Here is a 15887-nt window from a genome sequence, read left to right on the forward strand (position 1 = left end):
TCAATGCATGCACCGGATAACCGGTGAACGAATCTACAAAAGAATGGGTAGACTGACAAAAGAAATCCATATGATTCTGTTTTTGTTTTTCTCTTTCCGTCTCCTTTTTTGCCAAAATGTTTTCATTGAACCCTCAAATCACGGGAATGAATGAATAAAAGACTGTTTTTATAATTACGTTTTAAAGAGTATTTAGGTTAAATAAAACTAATTGGGTATTTGTTTTTGTAATCTGTATTACGTGGCAAATATTTTTACCAGGCAAAAACTAAGTTTTAAGAAGAAAAACCTCTCATTATTCGTATAATGGTCTTTACGGCCGTCAGCTTGAAGCCAACGTCAGATTGAAAAACCAGAAAAGAGCCATCTTGATGCTCGAAGGCGGATATTATGGAGACACTAGTTTAAACGGTAACTAACGGTTGTTCAATTTCTCTGTTGTAAACAGGGACTCCTCCAGTTACCGTTTTAACATTGTCGGCGTTAATTATCAGGTCGTGAGTAGTGTTTTTAGACCAAACTTCAGCTGTCTAAGAAATCTGTACTGGTGCAAACTTGGTAAATTATCGATTCTGGCCAAACGAAGAATTAGAGATTACCTTTTTTCTTACTGAAAAAAAAAAAAGACGTATGCCAACTACTTGTTTGTTTTGTTTATTACTCAATCCTTTATAGTTCTCAATCTGATAAAAAATACTATAACATCCTGATCACCTGCAATATTTTTTCAAGACGTTTGAGCAATCATAGCGCTTTTCAAACAAAGGGAACTATATACTCACTCTTGTCACTAATGCCGTTTGCTTCTTGTGCTGTGAAAAAGTGAATTATTCCTTATTTTTTGATGAATGCATCTGAATTGATAATTATTCGAGAGAAAGGCAACAGAATAAACAGGAAAATGATGTTTTCCGCTTAGTTTCGTTTGCCGTACGTCATTTCTCGTGAATGTACGTTGGCAGCTTACGAGCAGCTCAACATTCAAGGTTGTGGCCCTCGCAAGCATCTGGTTGCTGTATGGCCCTCGCAAGCATCTGGTTGCTGTAGTGAGAGAGAGATCTTGATTCCTACAATGATCCCATACACCTGCAAGGTTCCATCGGTGACCATTTCTTCTGGAGAAAACTTGATCGTGGCAGTCACATTGGTTCCTCTATAAAAAAGATAAGGTACAGTCTCACAAGGAGTTATGTCGACCGAGAGAAGTTTGCCCTCGACCGCTTCTACGTCAGTACAGTTTCCTGCTATGATAATGGTTCCGGCTGCTAAGGTGCTGCAAAGCACCCAGAGACGGCAAGATCAACCGGGCATTGCTCCAGATCGACCGCGCGCGAGAGGTTTGCCTTCGTCTGCTTTTACGTCAGTACACTGACGTTAATTTTAGCTGGAATTCTAGTCCTGAGAAAAGCCGTAATAGTGAACACGTGCAAAATTACGATAATTTCGCTGTGATGATATCGATGACGTACTGTTTAATCATAAAATTCTGCCTTTTTAAGAAAACGAGGATATCGGTGGGGAATTTTTCATGTTTTTGGAACAAAACCTTGTTTCGGCTACGTCCTGCAACTTACCTGCATCGTCACCGAATAATAGTGGTATCTATTATTGAGCACCGCGTTCAGTAAGAGTTCCATTTAAAAAGGGAATGCATTATCCTTTGGGGCATATTCTGCAATCGCCCCTCTAAAAAAATGTTTTTTTGTCAAATCGACTTTGTCCTTGGCGCCTCGGACGTGACTCTCCGACTTTCAGCACTCAAAATACTCATATAAATCGCTGCTAAATTTCGTGCGAAGAGAACCCGACTTTTACGGTCAAAGTTTCCGCTCCTGGCGGCCTAAAAAGCCGCTGACTAGCACAAGAATTGATCGATTTGCAAGTTGCGGCAATATCGTTATCTATTCCCACTGCAGACCTCTTTTTATATTCACTCGTAAAATTTCGATAATTAGCTCCGAAGAAAAAGTCCCATCCGAAAAGACCCCAAATGTCAGACACAAAAGTTCTTCCGAAAATAACTCCTTACTTAGTTTCAGTTGTCGAAAAATAACGTTTCTTTGGATTGGGAACCCTCGTACTCCAGGTTTTGTTTTATATATGTTTCATGTCATTTAATACAGCAATTCAGAGACTTTTGATCGTAGATCTGATGACTGCTGAACTTGGTTTCTGTATTTTATATGGTTTTGCTAACAGGGTTTTGCCATGCAGTATTCAATTTTTTAGGAGCATAATCCCTTCCTAACATAAATATATATTTTTCAAATGGAATGTTCCTTCAATTCCGAGAAGCTCCTCAGAGCATCATCTTCCCGAAAATAATTCTATGAAACGGGAGCCGGGCGGAAGCGTTTAAGGCGTGGTGGGGAGAGCGCCCTGCTCCCAGTAATGTGTCACGCTGGGCTCAATCCAGCGTGAAGTCGGTTGTTATCTTAACCTCGAGGGTTTTTCTTAATAATAATAATGATAATAATAAAAAATAGTAATAGTAATAGTAATAATAATAATAATTATGATGATGATAATTTAATTTAATAAAAAAAGAGGAGTGTTTATTGTGACAAAAACTAGAGCTAAGCTTAATAATAATAATAGTAATAATAATAATAATAATAATAATAATAATAATAATAATTAAAGCGTATATAGCGCAATTTTCCATGACGCACATGATGAAATGCGCTTGACTATTAGATAAAGTGATTAAAAATAAATAAAATATACAAAATTAATTGTTATCTTTCTGCTATCCAGACTTTTCGGTAATATACATCCATATTCACTAGGGCAATATGTCAGCATCACAATAACGCGACGGCAAATTTTTACGTTGAATTTCGTATTAATACCATCGAATTCAAACAACATTTTCACTTCACATTTAAATTCACATGAGCGACTCTGTTGTGGTGCACTTTCAGTCACGGGCGGTTTAGATTACAGAGTGAACACAGCAGGAACAGTGTCACTAAGATTCAAGGGTTGGCTGCCTGTCTTTCTGGATAAATGACTGTAATAGGCCATTTCCTAGTTCCTTGTGCCTCTGTTTCAAAACGAGTCTTCTTGCAAAACCTTTGTTACGAAAATGAGTTTGATTTGCATGAAAATGAACCTGTAGGCGGAGCTCATTTTCATATGAATGGATTTACACGCAGACCCGTTTTGACACAGAGGCAAAAGTCAACTCGAAAATGGCCTATTTACTTGGTTTTTGTTGTATGTTTTGTTATAAAGCAATAATGAAAACAATATGGCAGTACTTTAGTGTAGTGTAACGATTAAATACCCTCTCCTAACTGAAGCAGTTTTGGCAATATATTTTCACCCCTATTTCAATAAAGCTCGAGAGCACCCTTACTGTGTCAGCCGGCATAAGCGTCCTTGAGCACTTTTTGCGAGCGTTGCGTGACCATGACATCCCAAAAACGGCTGCGCATGCAGAGGGGAGACTACGGTACCTGGCGCTAGCGCTTATTATACCATTTCCTCAGTTGCCGGGAATTTGTTTTTGGCTTCTTAAATCAATAGATTAAAACACAATTTCCTTGCGTCAAAACTGCCGATGTCAAGAAAAAAAATTGTGGGGAGTGTTGCGTGACATCCCCAAAAGCAGCTGTGGATGAAACTACAGCTACTGAAGCTAAACTAAAAACACCCCTGGCGTTACATTGAATCATAACGGTACCGCTGGTGCAAAAGAAATGAATCAGTGGGACAAAGTGAAATGTAGGATATGGAGTACAATTAAGCAGTGTGTTTGCAGAAACTCTGCAAAAATAACAGTAGTCTTTCGAAATTTCAGCAAAAAACAATCATACGGTTATCCAACGTGGGTGGGAACTTAAACACAAAGCTCACACAAGCGTGCATACAAGCGCGAAACCTCTAAAATGTCCAAGTTATGTCTAGTTTTTCTCACATATAACTGTAACATACAGATGCATTCTTCAACTTTCATATTTGATTCATATTGATCTCTTCGACAACAATTCTGGGATTCAAATCAACTCTGATAAATGGAACTTTCGGTGCTCCCTGATGACCGACGCAGTCCTCTACCCACAATTCCACGGACACTTCTCCAGCGGGGAGTGCGCAGTAGCCTTCAAGTCTCACGTGACGGTACTCCATGCCAGCGAACACCTTGATGCCTTGTAGCCTGGCCTCGATGTTGGCTCTCTGACACTCGATGGCGTCAAACGCAAAGAACCACCGCTTGCAGCAGGAGTTGCAGAAGCCAACGCGCATGCTCCCTTCGAAGGTCACGTGTAAAACAGTATTTTCACTTTGTTTGTTGAAAACACACTCCTGAGGAAACAAATAACGCGGGGGAGATTGGTTTATACTAACGGAGAAATTCTCGTGCTTGCGCATACGTTTCTTGTTGTTTATATGGACATTCTCAAACTCATTAATAATTCATCAAGTTTAAACAAAGGAAATCATGACCGTGACGGTATTTGGATATCTGATCTTAATTAGCATAGGTTTTTACGATTTTAATTCTCCGTTTTCTCCTTAGTTTTAGTCTCGATTGAGAAGATATATCAAACACTCAAGACCGTGTTTAACCACATTTCCAAACACCTCGAAGTTCGTCAAAAATACTCCGCTGCGCGTCGTATTTTCAGCTCTCTTCTCGGAGTTTGGAAATGTGGTCAAACACGGTCTTTCGTGTTTGATATATTACCTCTCGTACTTGCAAAAGACTTACTTAATTTTATATCCTATTTCTTATTTATAACTGATGTAGCTTTTGCAAGAAGTGAAGACTGTAGGCAATAGAACATGTGAAATATATACACAAACAAAAAAGAGGAATTAAATTCGGACTTCAGCGACGAAACCGATCGATGAATCATCTCCTAGGACCCGACCGCACTAATGCGTTTTCGTATGAAAACGCATACTTTTTGATGCATTTTCACCTATCGTCTACACTAACACGAACGAAAACGCAGATGAAAACGGAGCCTTTCGAAAACGATTTCAAAAAGCGTAGTCTTTGATGGTTTTGAAAACGCTCCATTTCTAGTGTGGGCAGGTGAAAACAGAGGCTTTTGAAAACGGTGTCGAACAAAGTGTCATATACTGTCGTTTCCATCAGCGTTTTCGGGCGTTTCACTGTGGACGATGGGCGAAAAAGTATAAAAAAGTAGGCGTTTTCGAATGTAAACGAATTAGTGTGGACAGGTGGAAACACAACGAAAGCGCTAGTGTGATCGAAAATATTTTGCTTCGTTTTGGTTGAGACGTAAACGGATACTTTAAAAAACGCATCAGTCTGGTCGGGGCCTTAGTTAAGGAGAGGGATTTAGCGTTTATCTAACAACAACAACTAACCTTAAGCAAGCCGTATTGTTGTAGGGGGTCATGTTTCCACGAACATGTTTTCCAGCTGTGTATGGACCCGGAATTTCCTGGCTGTCCTTTAGAGCCTTTGACACCGGGAAATCCCCGGGACCCCTTTGTTCCCTTAAAGCCCTCCAATCCCTGCTCCCCCGGAAAACCTTTAGGACCGTTCCTTCCCGGCAGTCCTTTGGGTCCGAGTGCTCCTGGAAACCCTGCAAAGAAATAGGGCTTTGTCATGGACGGTGCAATTGTTTTCCAAGTTTGTCATTCGCAACTTGTCTTAATCTTCCTCAGTGTTTCTTATTTTCAGTTATTATCATTTCTGGGTACTTTCCTATCTGAGAAACTGACATAATATTGAGATTTCCTTCCATGTAATTTTGTGTTTGAGAAGATTCGTGACAAAGCTTCGAATTCTGTAAGGTTGCAAAGTTTGAATTTTGATTATGACAAGTGAGAGGTTATCGCTGTGGATCAAGCATTCCCGATTTAGTTCTTTGCACCGAAAGCAGTCCCACCTTACGTTGTTGTCACTTCACGCTTGAGGGAATAATAAAAAAAAAAGCGAGGTTCCTCGTAGTCTACAGTTTTGTGCCCAGAAGTATGACCGTGACGGTGCTTGGATATCTGATCTTAATTAGGTTTTTAAGATTTTACTTCTCCGTTTTCTCTTTAGTATTAGTTTCGATTGAGAAGATATATCAAACACTCAAGACAGTGTTTGACCACATTTCTAAACAAATGTGACAAAGACGGCGCCTAAGTGGCCAAGACTATTTAAGAAATTGTTACCGACTGAAAGCAAAACAAATCTACAATACCTAGCTGGCCTCTCCTTCCTTTTGGTCCAGGAAGAGGAAAAGGGTCTACTATATAGCTGAATCCTTTGGGGCCTCTCTCGCCTCTAATTCCCTTAATACCGGGTACGCCGGCTGCTCCTGGATTCCCTGGGGCCCCGATAACTCCAGGGGATCCGATAAAGTCTTGTTTACATTTGGTTTCAACCTGAAAGCGAAATAAAATAGATGGAAATAAAATTAAACACAGTAAATTAAAACTGTGATAGATTATCAAAAATTTGTAGTTTTAAAGCAATCTTAACTTTCTTATTGGATGGTACAGAGAAGAAATCACGCGACATGAGATAAAATAAAGGTCAGACTCAAAACGAAACAAACACATACAAACAACAAAGAAACAACCCACACAAAAGAGGAACCGGATGAAAAGTGCAAGAAGTAATCTCTGTGAACCAAGCTGTCCTCGCTGTAAGTTCTTTATACCGAGAGCAGCTCTCTTTTCATTATTCTTAGTCCATCAAGTTCACGGTTTTATCGTTTCAAGCTTGACGGTCGACTAAGAAAAACTGTGAGGTTACTTGGTCCGTGCTCAGATAAGCAGTGTGGTTGGAAGCTTATTCGAGTTTTATTAGCTTATTTCAGACAGGCTCCCTGAGTGTCAACACCGACATCATATCACAGTATATCGTTTAAATTTAATTCAAATTTGGAAATCATTTTAAGTTACATCAGTGCAATTTTACCTCTTGACACAGAAGTCTTCCCCAACGGATTGTGCTTTGCGGCTGTACCACTTGGTAAAAGACGGACAAGATGATCAATCTTAAAATTCGTGTCATGTTGATTGCATGAAAGACGGTCAAACTGCGGAAAATAGTTAAACATAATCAGCGACGAAATAGTAATGGAAATTAAAACAAACAATATAAAAACCGATTTTTAGTGCCCCCTTTTATCTACAAGAAAAATAACCCACGCTTTATTCCCTGTTGGATAACACGGGATTCACTTTACATCGTGCGCGCGCGGGAGTGAAGCGCGCGCGTGTAGGACGCAAATGTGACACCGCGTGCACTCTGCACTGTGTCTTTCGTGGGTGCATGATTCTATGCTGTGTTTGCAGCGGAAGAAAGAAACTTTTGGCTTGAGCTCAATGACATGAATGAAATTAAGATCTGGACTGACAAAACCGTCTTGGCAAATTGAAACTAGCCGCCACAACCAACGCTTTGTATCAGAGCTCTCAGCAAGTTAGTATCAAGGGTGAGAAAACAGAAGGTTAACGACTATTACAAAGAGACTTTATGTGATGTAAAAGGTCCTTACCTGTTAAGGTTGTCTCCTGTGGCCGCAATTTCGATTATCTGAATGGAGTTTTGAAAATGATCACAGCGCGACGAGCTGATTTGTAACTTCTGCCTTGTTGATGTGGATATCATGTGTCTGTACTTTCTGGCTCGAGTTAATCATTTGTTATTTGAACCTATCTATGCATTAAATTCTTAATAGCTTCCTGTCGCGGTCACGAAACCAGACATAGACGGTCGATATGAAGTTGTGGAAGCTGGTCTCGAAATTCGATCGAAATGTTCAGGAACAAGATTAAATCAAAGTTTTCCTGCTAGATGTCACTGCGCGATCCTTCTCAATCGGCCTCCATATTCCGTTTTAGTTAAGGGAGCTTAAAAAATGAAGTTATATTTTACCAGCGAAATTCACAACTGTCTAGATCTGTTTAGTTCGCCAATGGCTCTAAATATGCAACGACAGCGTACAATTTCAAATGGAAATACGAAAAATTAGCCGTGGTCGTCCGCGTTCCTCAGACTATGCAGAACTTGGCCATTTCACGTTCTAGTTTTGCAGAGGGCGGCAAAGAAATGCACAACGATTTATAACGCTCGTGCACAGCTATTGTTTTCCTCATTAAACCTTTTGTTTGGTGTCATTCTCGTTGCCGTCGTCGTCGTCGTGGTTTGCTAAGGCTCCCTTATTTTAAGGTGCTCTGAGTAAATTTTCGTGTTTATTGTATACGAAATACAAGTGAAGTACAAGCACTACAAGTATACAGAATTTAGCCCTGATTTAATATGTATACAATCAAATTTACGTAAGTGGGTAGGTACAATCTACAAGCGATTAATTTCATGGGATCTTTAAACTAACAAGTCAACTATAGCTTTACAAATTCGAACCAATTTGGTTGGCAAAAAAGTCCTCAGAAATCACCCAGATCTGTTTCCTAAGAGGCGAAAATCTCGTCCTTAATAATTGCCACAGTCCACACAAAGGTTCATCATGGTGGATATTGATGCGAGGTAATTTGAAAGTTCGTGGATATTTCAAACTGAAATGCTTTCTTAAAAGTGCAATGGACTGTCGGCACCTAAATGTAACGGTACATCGTACTGAAAAGTTTCCTGTCCGTGTACACGGCCATCTTATATTCATAAAACAACTAGCGGGCACCAGCTTGCTTGAGAACTCAAGTCTGAATGTCACTGCATTTCAAAAACATCAGTTTGAATTACATTTAAACGAGTTTTACAGGCTTGTCAATCACTCAGAGCAATTTTCGATAACAGTCAATAACAATTAAAGAACTAAACTTGCGGAGCACGGACTTCTTGAATGATCAACCGACTGTTGGGCTGAATTTCTACGGGAACAATCTCTCGGATACTGGGATACCCGGGACAATCATCTAGCGAGATCCCCACGCGAACTAATCCCCCAGGGACAGAGCTGCAATAGCCAGAGATACTGCCGTGCATAAACTTTGGGAGAGTGTTCTTCTCTTCAGCGTCAACCAAGTTAAGGCCACTGAACACTGCATCGATACTCGCAGGGTCGGTACACGTCAGGTTGTCAAACGTGAAGTGCCAAGTTTTACAGCAGGTTCTGCATAAACCGATATGCGTTTCACCCTGGTATGTGACGTGTAGTGACGTTTTGTCGTTCTTTTTAACAAATGTGCAGGCCTGAGAAAAACGGAGACAAAGATTAAAGTGTAAATTCTTCGTACTATTCAGAAGGTTTTTTTTTTTTGGTAACCCCGTTTGGGAGAGTTTGATCTAAATCAGGTGACATCTCTGGTTGTGCGTTTAGAAAACGTTGGAGATAAAACTCTACTGCCTTAAATGTTTTTAGACCATCCGTCCGTGTGCTCGTGCGTCCGTCTTTCCGCCCGTCAGTCAGTCAGTCCGTCCGTCAGTCAGTCAATTAGTCTGTCAGTCAGTCAGTCAGTCAGTCAATTAGTCAGTTAGTCAGTCAGTCAGTCAGTCAGTCAGTCTGTCTGTTTGTCTGTCAGTCAGTCATTTGATAAATCGCCAAACAGAGCGTTATTTAATAACAATCACGACCTTCTAGCATACTTACAGCCAACTCTCCACTGGGTGTATTAATATCAGGTTTGAACATGCATTGCTTCCAGTTCAGTTCGCTCACTCCAGGTTCTCCCTTATTCCCTGGTGGTCCGCTTACTCCTATTGTCCCCTTCTCTCCCTGTGTCCCCTGAGCTCCCAATGATCCCACATTTCCCAAACCTCCGGGGCTCCCGGCGTTTCCTTTCATCCCTTTTGCACCTTTTCTTCCAATCTCTCCACGTTCTCCTTTCTGTCCTTTCACTGGAAAACCTCCGCCTCCCACCGGGGAGCTACCAGGTTCCCCCTGAAACCCTTTATCCCCGAGGGAGCCCCGCAAGCCAGCCGGTCCGGCGACACCTTTTGGTCCGACCGGCCCGGGAGGTCCTGGTAAACCAGAAAGCAACTCGCATGATTCCATCATCTGCAGAAAAAAAGAAAAGAAATATAACCAAAAAATGATGATGATGATGATGATGATGGTGATAATGATATTGGTAATAATAAAAATATAAGACAAAATAAAAATAAAAAAATAAAGAAAAAAACATGTTTCGTGAACTTGCATTGTCATTCGCGGTCGAAAATTGGCCTTATTGGTCACTGGAAAACCTGAAAATGTTTCAGTTTGGTGAATGTGACATATTCTTTTGGAATGAAGATAAACAGACGCACATAAAGAGGGGAGGAACAGAGAGTACAACAATGGTGTGAGGGAGGGGAGGGTAGAGCTCTCATTCGTCATTGATCTTAACTCGCAATGAGTACCATTCGGACAATATTTTCTGCTCAGTCAATTAAAAAGCGCTCGATGAGAATATCAAACGACAATGCAGTATAAAACATACGGTATTGAGTTTTTTTCGCCGCGACAATTACAACAACAGCTTTAACCACGATGTCTACTTTGAAAATATCAATGACCCAGCGAAAAAAGAACGATTTCTAGCAGCTATTCCTCACCTCGCGACATTCTGTAGGCGTCCATACAATGTCACCTTGGCCATGGATAGTGCTTACCATGAAGGAACACAGAAAAAGAAGCGAAAATATGTGCATCATCTTTGATCACTTTGAGTGCTCACTATGGGCCTTAAATAGAGCAATAACAGACATCGATTGTTTCTTGGACTGCATTGCATGACGCGTGCCAAGGCCGATCTTGGCAGAAAACTATTTCCGGATTAGGGCTTAATCTGTAATCCGCAAAAAATTTACAGGCATCAAAATGCTTTTTATAGAATCTTAATACAAAACACAACTCAAAGTGAAACGAATAGGGCAAGTTAAAACCTGAAAACAACTGCGCGCGAATCTTTTTAGCCTTTCAGTTGACACGCTCGAGAAGCGCGTAAAAAACTACCTAGTTACGCACGAGGCGAGAGTCCTTCCTCGCACGATTAACACGCGAGTCGACCCTCCAAGACGTTCTGTAATCGCATGCTTTCTTTATCAGCCGTTTCCGCTTGATCTCTTATACATTCCTTCATTGATTTCGTGAGAAAGATGATGCATTTATGTAGTGATAACATCAGAGCTACTCCGACGGATTTAGCTACAAGTAATACACGAGTTAGACGATAGGAAACCGTGATAAAGAAAAGGCAAAAGACAAAAAGCCTTTTAGATTACTCATGTTCCACAAAGAACAAAGTAAAACGGATTCTGTGGGTGGATGCGTGGAAGGGTGGAAGTGGAAGGCTGAACATATAATTTTCGCACGCTTTCAGTTAGTATCAATGCTGCCTTGAATTCGAGAGTGGGAGACGAAATTATTTTAGGGCGGTAGTGATCTTGTTACAGATGGATTATAAAGTGTGGTTTGAAGATAATTTTGTTTGTGTTTTGTTACTCTTAAACTAGCTCGCAGGTGCTGTAGTGTAAAGTTAAGTGCGCTGCAGGACAGATCATGGGCGGTCTGGGTTCAAACTCAAGCTGGGGACAGGGTTTAATGTTCTTGGGCAAGATATGTTACACTCACAGTGCCTCTCTCCGACCAGGTCTATAAACGGGTACTGGCAAATTAAATACTGGCGAGGGGATGGGTGGGTGGGTGGGTGGAGAATCTTTGAAAGAACTAACCTACCATGCAGGTGGGGTGGTGAAAATACTCCCAGGAGATAAGAGCCAGTGCAGGGGCGTAGCTAAGGGAGGGGGGGTCCTGGGGTTCCCGTGACGCCCCTTTTGTAAGCTCTTTTAAGCAAACAACCTACAACAGGTGGTGAAAACGATATGACAGTCTAGTGAGTACCCTTACTTTGACACAGTGTGACCCCCCAGCCTGATGGGCCACTTGGCTTGAACATAGACTTAACGAGCCAGCCAGAATTCACGGTAACAGAACATTTACTTTGCATTAATTGAAATTTTAGTCGCTTATCTGATCTTGTAAACTACCAGGTCTAAGTTGGTAAGGTGAAACTATTTGTATCAAGAAGCGAAATAAAACACAGCATCTAGAAAACTGTGTTGAGCCAACCCCAATACCGTGTTCCATCACCGCTCACTGTTTGCACGAATTGGGGAGAAAAAATGTCTCATCGTTCATGCGCCCTATGAACTTTTGAACCATGCATTACTGTATGTGTGTTTCATTGCGAAGGAGAAACTTCTTGGATTAATATGTTCCCATAACGTTTATACAGATTCAGATTATGCGGTATCCGCGACCTTGAAAATCCCGGACAATCCTCCATCTGCAAACCTATCCTCACTGGCCCTGAAGAAAATCTTGTTTCGCAAAAGCCTTCGATTCTGCCATAGGAGTAGAATGGATAGTTGAGGCCCAGACCTCCTGACATTACTGCATCGATAGGGCCTGGGTTTTGGCACTCGACGTCGTTGAAGATGAAGTACCATCGCTTGCAGCAGTCTTTACAAAGGCCGATCTGAAGGTTGCCTTCGTAAACAACGTGTAGAACTGAGTTAGAGTCTTGCTTAGAGTAGATACATTCCTATAAAAAGAAATTAATGTATAGCAGGTTAGTTCGATTTCTTCAGCACTTGCAGTGAAGGGTTAAGGTGTGGTCGGGCAACATCTCTTTCAAACACAAGCCCATCCTGTAGAAAGCGTCCCCTTTTTAAAGCAAGAAATTTATCCACCCCTTCCCTCTCTTTTCAGCCTATCCTCCATCCTCCTTTTCGTTGACAAGTAAAACAGACGATATTATCACGCCAACCTTAGCTTGTGTACGTACGCAGGCTAGCCAACCTGGGCCCTGAACCCAAACTCGCAAACAGTATTACCGAGCTCCGGGAAATAGTACTCGAATTTCAAACGAATCGACTAAGACACTTCATTGATCAAAGCACTGTATATTAAGCCCCTTTCTCTGTTATTCTCCACCTTACTTAAAATGGTTAAAGCCCAAGGATATTCTTTGTCATAAGAGGGACACAAGGTTTAGAGGTAGATGAACTTAACGACCCCCAAAACGCGCACAGCTACCGATGGAGTCAACAAAGTGTATAACAGTTTTCATTTGGTGTACTGAGGATTTCAGGAAATAAAATTCACTTTAAATACACTATGAAAACCTAGGAAAACAAACAGACCAACAAACGACCAAACAAACAAACAAACAAACAAACAAACAAACGAACAAACAAACGAACAAACAAACGAACAAACAAACAAGCAAAACAAACCTATCAAATAAATAGCTACTCTACCTTCAGAAGGCCGTTATCTTTATTGCGGTTCAACTCCCATGAACAACGCGACCAGCTTCCCATTGCACCGGGAGATCCCACGATACCGGGGGGACCGGGGTTGCCAACATCTCCTTCTTCACCTTTGATTCCCCTATATCCTGGAAACCCATCATATCCCTTTCTACCTCGCAGGCCCAGTTCTCCAGGATCTCCACGGTCACCGGGATTGCCGCGTATCCCTCGTTCTCCAGAATCCCCTGGGGGACCGGGTCGTGCTCCACCAGAAGGGAGTCCGGGCGGCCCAGGAGGCCCAGGTCGAGATCTTCCTGGGGGTCCTCTAACTCCTTTTGCACCTTGCGGGCCTGCCGGGCCCGGAGCCCCCTGATTCCCGGGTAAACCTGGTGGTCCGGGTGCGCCTTGGACTCCGCGTGTAATTTGATCACACTCGCGGGTCATCTGAAAGAACGTTTGAGATAAAAACAATGTTGTTATCTGTGGTATGGATAAAATCGTGACACGCGCGTGTTGTTTTCTGAACACGCGAGAGAAACACGAGATTTGGAATTGATTGGAACAGTTGCAAGAAAAGTGCTTTTTAAAAAGGAACTGGAATTGATATTTCGAGTTTGCGTCTGAAGGAATGAAAGAACAAGTTGACGATTTTCTTTGTCTGATCAAACAAACAGCGCTTTATTTATCTTCGCATGGTGATACAGCGAGATTAAAAGTTCTAAAATTAACTGAATCGGATTACTGGGAAATTGCATAGAATATATTTTCCCCCAATAAGGAGCGAAAATAGAGAATAAAGGTACATTTTTTGAATTGAAAACTATCCTTAATATAGCTTCAACCCTACACCCTGAGCAAGTAGTATGTCTCTAGACATTTTGCGTCACTATTAGTAACGTGTACGGTTTGACCAACTGGAATATGAAAGCGGGCTGTGGGGGAGACAGGAGGGGTGGGGGAGATAAGAGGGGGTGGGTAGTTAATCGGAGGGGTCATCCTCACCCTTTGACAATCTCTCTGAGTCCATGGTCTAACTCTTTGTCCATAAACAGCCAACAAGAAAACATTTTGAAGGATGAAGGCAATCACAAGCTTCATGTTCTGTTAATGCTGCAACCCTCACCTAAACTGAGGGCAAAAAAAAATAAAAAAAATTGTTTGAAGAGCGCGAAATAATATAGACAGTCGTGTACATTTTAACGTGACAGAACTCGGCTGTCTCCATTCTCCCCCCCCCCCCCCCTCCATTTCGACTGTGACGGAACTTCGTCTGTGTGAAATAACATCAGTTTAAAAACGTAGTCCATTTCACGAAAAATTAAAGAAAACTAAGATTTTTCAAAACCCTGAAATGGTCAATAACAAAACATTAGGACACAAGTCATAAGAGAAATCCTTGCATCATGAATGGGAGGGGGGGGGGGGAACCTCAGAAGTATGGAGTTCGGATTCCAGGGGGATGCTGGGAGGGTGAAATGATAGAATGTGGACTGAACAAGGGCCAGTAGTTGGGCTAAGGTTCCGCGAAACAAAGTTGCTAAACATGATTTTCGTCGAACGAAAAAGTGGTTCATACCTTGCCAATCGGCGGAAAGCCTGTTTCAGTCCACAGCCAAATGTTCTCATATAGTTATAAAAACGTGAATATAGACTATAAAGCCTTTAAACCTATGTATCAGTGAACATCTCGCTTACCTACGTACTAACACGTCTCCAGGTGGAAATCGTCGTAGCACAACTTTCCTTGAAGGACGCAGCGTATGCCAAATAAACCAGAGATGTTTTGAAACCTTACGTGTTTTAGAGCTTCCAGATAACCTTTGACTCGTTGAAATGGAATCTGATATGGTTTCCTGCCGAGCTGAAGTTTCTGGGTTTTATCTTTCAGGGATGCCTCGCTCGATATCCACTAAGCTCGAGCGAATACCGCGAGATGCGTGAACTCCTCGCGTGTTTGACGTTGAACAATGCGTGCGTGATCATCGATCAAACTTCGTTCCGAGTTTATCGCCAGCTCGCTGGAAGACCGTCCATAGAAACTGGAGCTGTTTTCGAGTGTCTTTGTAATGCAACTGTACAGTTGCAGTACAACAGAAAAAAATCCTAAATTTGTTCAACGGGCTCTCGTATTGGGTCTATTTCTCTACCACTGCTTGCACGTGCTTTAAGGCGTGCGAGTGAAACGCGTTCGTTTCCTTTCTTTGTTTTTCACTCCATTTGTTTTTGTTTCTTAGGGGGCGGGGGGGGGGGGGGTGGGGCATCTAGCTATAAAATTTGTTGTATATTTAGGTATGAATTAGTTGTCCTGTTCCTATAGTTTTAGCTTATATGCTGCTTCTTGGAAGGGCAAGAGCAGATTAAAGGCTGTTGGGGTTAAAGTTATCCTATACTTGCTACCTGTCAACACATTTTGTTTCAAGTTCTGGTTTCAATACACTGCATATATGATATATCTGCTGCTGAAGACCTTGTCAGCTGTCTCGTAGGGCAATTTTCATGGAGATTGCGTAAGACGTACTGAATAAAAAGTTGGGGCACGGTAATGGACAGCTTACAGCGAAAAAATAGGTGTTGATAGAAGTTATTGTGTAGCCTGAAAGAAAGATATCCATTTACTCAGGTTGGGTTATTTGACAGTGTTATCTGACAGTGTAACAGACTATGACAGACTGATAGCTTCTTGTCACTTGACATACATTTATAG

General features: G+C 41.6%; 2 protein-coding genes across 2 annotated transcripts; both read right to left on the bottom strand.

The window, feature by feature from the left end:
- Positions 1 to 2678: 2678 nt before the first annotated feature.
- Positions 2679 to 7684, bottom strand: LOC145491686 (uncharacterized). The gene is made up of 5 exons (XM_081470925.1): positions 7482 to 7684; positions 6899 to 7019; positions 6177 to 6360; positions 5347 to 5567; positions 2679 to 4311 (listed from the first exon to the last, which is right to left on the bottom strand). The coding sequence occupies exons 1-5, from the start codon at positions 7592 to 7594 to the stop codon at positions 3958 to 3960; spliced, it is 993 nt and encodes a 330-aa protein (XP_081327051.1). The 5' UTR covers positions 7595 to 7684; the 3' UTR covers positions 2679 to 3957.
- A 523-nt stretch (positions 7685 to 8207) lies between these two features.
- LOC145493605 (uncharacterized) lies at positions 8208 to 15394 on the bottom strand. The gene is made up of 7 exons (XM_081473094.1): positions 14186 to 15394; positions 13190 to 13627; positions 12115 to 12471; positions 11604 to 11726; positions 10481 to 10579; positions 9534 to 9941; positions 8208 to 9136 (listed from the first exon to the last, which is right to left on the bottom strand). Exons 1-7 carry the CDS (start codon positions 14279 to 14281, stop codon positions 8759 to 8761), a joined length of 1899 nt encoding a protein of 632 aa, XP_081329220.1. The 5' UTR covers positions 14282 to 15394; the 3' UTR covers positions 8208 to 8758.
- Positions 15395 to 15887: the final 493 nt, after the last annotated feature.

The sequence above is a fragment of the Orbicella franksi genome, chromosome 7 (assembly GCF_964199315.1).
Source record: "Orbicella franksi chromosome 7, jaOrbFran1.1, whole genome shotgun sequence".
Lineage (NCBI taxonomy): Eukaryota > Metazoa > Cnidaria > Anthozoa > Scleractinia > Merulinidae > Orbicella > Orbicella franksi.

Excerpts from the sequence above, each read along its gene's own strand:
- LOC145491686 (XM_081470925.1), bottom strand. The coding sequence starts at position 7,594 with ATGATATCCACATCAACAAGGCAGAAGTTACAAATCAGCTCGTCGCGC. Across the intron at positions 7,020-7,481 it reads ACAGGAGACAACCTTAACAG|TTTGACCGTCTTTCATGCAA; the intron begins GTAAGGACCTTT and ends TATTTTCCGCAG. Across the intron at positions 4,312-5,346 it reads AACAATACGGCTTGCTTAAG|GAGTGTGTTTTCAACAAACA; the intron begins GTTAGTTGTTGT and ends TTGTTTCCTCAG.
- LOC145493605 (XM_081473094.1), bottom strand. The coding sequence starts at position 14,281 with ATGAAGCTTGTGATTGCCTTCATCCTTCAAAATGTTTTCTTGTTGGCT. Across the intron at positions 9,942-10,480 it reads CGCCTACAGAATGTCGCGAG|ATGATGGAATCATGCGAGTT; the intron begins GTGAGGAATAGC and ends TTTTTTCTGCAG. Across the intron at positions 9,137-9,533 it reads CACCCAGTGGAGAGTTGGCT|GCCTGCACATTTGTTAAAAA; the intron begins GTAAGTATGCTA and ends CGTTTTTCTCAG.